Raw genomic sequence first — 4,602 nt, forward strand, 5'->3', positions numbered from 1 at the left:
CCGTACAGACTTCTTGGCGACAAGTTTTGACACGTCGATTTCGAGTAGTGGCAAGAAGCAAAATCTGGCCAGATCCTTGTGGCTTCGAATCATGGGTAGAAGTCGTTTTTGTGAACATTCCTTGATGTATATTTCGCTGCTCATTAAAGGCATGGTGATAAAGGGTTTCGAAATCTTACCGCAGCTACAAATTGCTTGCCAGACCATAGCTTTCTTACCAAATTTTTCTACTTCAATCGATGTCTCGGACTGGTTTAGCTCTTGCCCTTCTCGCACCGTATAATATTGTGGTCCCGGCAAGGATTTGTAGTCGAGTTTCACGTAGGTTTCGTCGTCTATGATTATGCAGTTCAAACTTCCAACAAGAATCGTACAAGAATTCTTGTTTCGGACTTCGTTTTGGTTGTTTCTGTTTCTTATAAGTTCGAAGATTCAAACGTTCTTTAGCACGAAGAACATTTGACTTCGAAGTGCCCACTTTTTTGGCCACATCCTGAACTGAAACCTCCTTCTTTTGCTCGAACGCCTTCAATATACGTTTATCCAACTGAGGGTTAGCAGGACCTTTTTTCGACCCGTTTTCGGTTTATCCTCAAAGGTGTTATCCTCACCGAACTTCCTGATTGCATTTCTCACTTCTTTTTCACTTACTTCTTCCATTGTTGCTATCTTTCTCAGTGACAGTCTGCGTTCTGTGCACCATTTGTACACAATTTTTCGACGTTTGTTCTGCTGAAAGTCCACGCATTTCGAAACAAACTAATGAAAATGAATAAACAACTGCAGTTCCAAATTGGGGTATGTTAATTTTTAACTGTATTCATTCCTAAACAAATTACCCACTTTTCCAATTAGTTTGTTGTGAGAAATTCAATAGATATAATTATAGAATTACTAAATTTCATTTGAAACAGCCAAGATAAAAATTACAATTACATGATTGCATGATTCTCTGTATGTCCTAAAGAAACCTACTTTCAATAAATATTGATCAATGAAAAAATTTTGACAGGTATTTTTCCACTCGTGAAATATTTGAATTTATTCTTGTTTGAAAATAATAACTGCAGACCACATTTGGCTGCATATTAAATCAATCACCACAAAAATGTTTATTTAGCTCTTGTGGTCGCTCTCATCTTCCAATTTTTTATTGCCATTAATTTGTTTTCACTTTAGAATTCTTTTATTCAAGGGTCAAGCGCCACTGCTGGTTCTTTAGAGTGCATTTCGATTGTCAATTATAACAGGCTATTCTGTCATTTACCTACTTAAATAAAACATTTCCCGTCAAATTGGTACGCTATCCTTGAGCTACAAACCAGCAAACCTGCGAAAAAAAAACGAAGGCCATCAACATTTCACTGGTTCCTTCCCTGTATTTGTACTATAAATATCAGTTCCATTCCTACAAGGTCTTCTGACCGTCATTTTCAGAAACAACAAATTGAAGATAGTAAAATCAACCGAAATTGGATTTGCTATGAAATATCGACACCATTGAAGTTGGACCGCCTGTGAGCGTAAGACTAATTCCTTCACGGGAAGATTTAATCATACGATCCGAGATGGGCCGAGTTGATTGTAATTTGCGTGAATGAACATATAATGCTTAGAACAAAAACTAGATTCAAAGATCAATTGCATGGAGCTATAAAATTCCTTAAACAAAAAAAACCTGATCGTAGAATATAAACGCCCCAGGGGGGAGTTTCTGCCTGAGGCTTACGGGTATGATGCGTATTCATTGGGGAATTTACGATCTCTGTGACGTGCTACGGCATTTCGTCGTTGCCGTCGTCGTCGTCGTCTGCCAAGAAGAAAACTAGCAGCCGGTAAAATTACTGCGAATAATGAGACTATTGCAAAGCACATAATCAGTTCACTAATGGACGCTGCCAGACGATACAAGACAACCATCTGACAGGTGTTCTGTGAGCAAATGCTGGTAAAACGGGAGGTTTTCGAAAAACGTGACAATCTACAAGCTTGTTGAATGGAAATTCGGACGGGGTGAAACGAGTTTCGTTTTCCACCAACGCGAACGAATCAACTTCACATTATCAGTTCGAGCGAGACGAGTGGTAATTTGTTAAATTTGATTAAAAATACAGCGATGCCATTGAAGCGCTCATAAGTCAGGTCTGTCCACTGTTACCGCCGGTTCTCGCGTACAAAAAAAAACCCCCGTCAAGCGAGGATATGACGATGCCGATGAATCAACATTCACTTTCAGTCTGAACGTCCGTATTTTTCCCGTTATACAGCGAATCATTGGTTGAAGGGGGAACAAGGCCTTTCGGACTCAGTGTCTCGCGTCATTCGATCACTGTCGTCGAAATAAAAAAAACTAAGCTGGCAATTATGTAACTAAATCTTCTTTATCTTAATTGTCTAAGCGATTTATTGAAACTACTTACTAGAGAGAAAAAAAAGGTTACTAAAAACGCTTCCTCAATACAAGTTAGAAACGTAAGCATCTTGAACTATCTTCAGTGGGGCACTAGTCGTACTGGCACATCGTCGGCAGCTTTTCTTGGTTGTTACGACGGTAGGGATGTGAGGATTGGATTGACTGGCATAACCGCTCAGACCAGGATTCTTGATTGCCACATCTTGTAGTAAACCAATCGTGCTACTGACCACACTGTGCGGTGTTGTACTAACGTAGGAAGCTCCTGTTGAGGCCACTTTAACGAGCGGAGCCACGGTAGTACTATGAATGGTGGGATATTCACTCGGACCAACATTGATCACTCCTAACTGGCCTACTCCTCCACTAGAAAAGCTTGAATAGCCGGAGTTGCCAAGATCAACGTAACTTTCGTATCCACTAGATTCATGGCCGCTGCCACGTGAAAAACTGCTATAACTGCTTCCACTGGAATATCCGGAGCTGATAGAGTTGCTACCGCTGGATTGAGATCCCGTAGTGTGAACTACGGGACTCGGAGTGCTGCTAATGTAGGAGTAGCTTGGAGTAACTTCCTTCACCGGTTTGAGAACGGCTGGTGCAGGAGTGCTACTCACATAAGAATAGCTCGATCCCGAAGATCCCGAAGAATGACTAGACGCTCCACTGTTCACTAATTTCACATCACTGGCACCGTTGTAGACTACGGGGGCGACAGTAGATGATACGAAATGTAATTGATGCTTATGTTGTTCCTCCTTGGTTTTGTACTTGATGAAATAAACTTCCGGTTTGTTCTGTTTAGCTGGTTCTGGCTTCTGCAGGATAACTTCTTGCTTGTGTTCAGGTTTCTGGTGCAAAACATAGACAATGGTTTTTTCTTCGTTCTGTGGTTGTGGTGGAAGCACTACTGATTTCGGCGAAGGAGGACTTGGCGCCTTAATGAATATGATTTTGTAATGGGTCTGTTTGTGAGCTGCAGGTTGGATCACCTGTGGTAATTGGTAATCTTCTTTATCCTCTGGAGCAACATGCACATACACGTGTTTGTACACTTCTTCGACGGTGTGCTGAGGTTTAACCCAGATTTTCGCCGCTGGTTGATGTTGATTCACAGATATCCAGGGTTTCGGTTGGTCGGGTTGCTTCCAAACAATCTGTGGTTGTGGTTTTTGTACATTCCAGCCAAGAGACTGCTGCTGATACGAGTGTCCACCGAGCTGTTGAGTTTCATAAGACACATGAGTCTTCAGAGGTTGCACTATTGTTGTTTTCACTGGTGCTGGTAATATGTGAGACGTATGCTGAATTGGTGTGTAAGACGGTGGTATATTGGGTTGGATTAACACTTCTTGATGATGCACTGGCTCATCGCAATCATCGCTGGGCACATTATAACTGGGTGCTGATGGAAAGTAAAGAGTGCTACTAACGCCAGGTCGATCGTAATGGTACCCGTCGGGAGCTGCACCAACCACAACAGCCAGTATACCAAACAATATCACAAGTTTCATACTAGTCCTTCAATCACTGAGGCACAGCCGGGCACCCCGAACGCACCTTGCTCGAACCGAAATTACAAATAACAAGGGACATTCAAAATGCTCCAGTTTTATATAAACTTCAACTTCGGAAGGACATCTACATCGATTTTTCCAGTTCAACAGCCTCTTTGCGATACAACCTACAAATGCAGTCACCAGCTTTGCTCCATATATAAATTACATAATCTGTGTCGAAAACCGAAAAATCCGCACCAACTACAATGGCTCACGCTGTCAGTTGATTTTATTCGTACCAGTTGGGGTCCAGCCCAACCCGGTCTTTGGGCGTACGCAGCATACACATGCCAGCAGTTGTGTTGGTGACAGTGACACCCCAGACGAGGCTTAGTGCATAAATCTCGATAATGTGACCCCCAGGACTGAAACCGGTAGAGCAGGTTTCAATTTCGGCACAACCGGCGATCGGTAGTCTTGTTATTTATGTTTTACTATGTCGTCCAATTTTCACTACCTACTTTCGTTACCGTGGTGGTGAATGATGAATGCGTGCAATTAAAAGACAAAAAAAAACGGTATCATCTAAAACTCTTCAGTAATATATAAATGACTACTGTTTCCTACTACAGGGTGATTTTTTAGGAGCTTGAGAACTTTTTTAAACAATAAAACGCATAAAATTTGCAA

At 41.7% G+C, this 4,602-nt stretch overlaps 1 protein-coding gene across 1 annotated transcript; it reads right to left on the reverse strand.

Moving 5' to 3' along the window:
• Positions 1 to 2,362: 2,362 nt before the first annotated feature.
• LOC131432424 (eukaryotic translation initiation factor 4 gamma-like) lies at positions 2,363 to 4,007 on the reverse strand. The gene has a single exon (XM_058598672.1). It carries the CDS (start codon positions 3,925 to 3,927, stop codon positions 2,455 to 2,457), a length of 1,473 nt encoding a protein of 490 aa, XP_058454655.1. The 5' UTR covers positions 3,928 to 4,007; the 3' UTR covers positions 2,363 to 2,454.
• Between the last annotated feature and the right edge of the window lie 595 nt (positions 4,008 to 4,602).

The sequence above is a fragment of the Malaya genurostris genome, chromosome 2 (assembly GCF_030247185.1).
Source record: "Malaya genurostris strain Urasoe2022 chromosome 2, Malgen_1.1, whole genome shotgun sequence".
Classification (NCBI taxonomy): domain Eukaryota; kingdom Metazoa; phylum Arthropoda; class Insecta; order Diptera; family Culicidae; genus Malaya; species Malaya genurostris.

What these genes read in the sequence shown, in the direction of transcription:
- LOC131432424 (XM_058598672.1), bottom strand. Translation starts at nt 3,927, where the DNA reads ATGAAACTTGTGATATTGTTTGGTATACTGGCTGTTGTGGTTGGTGCA.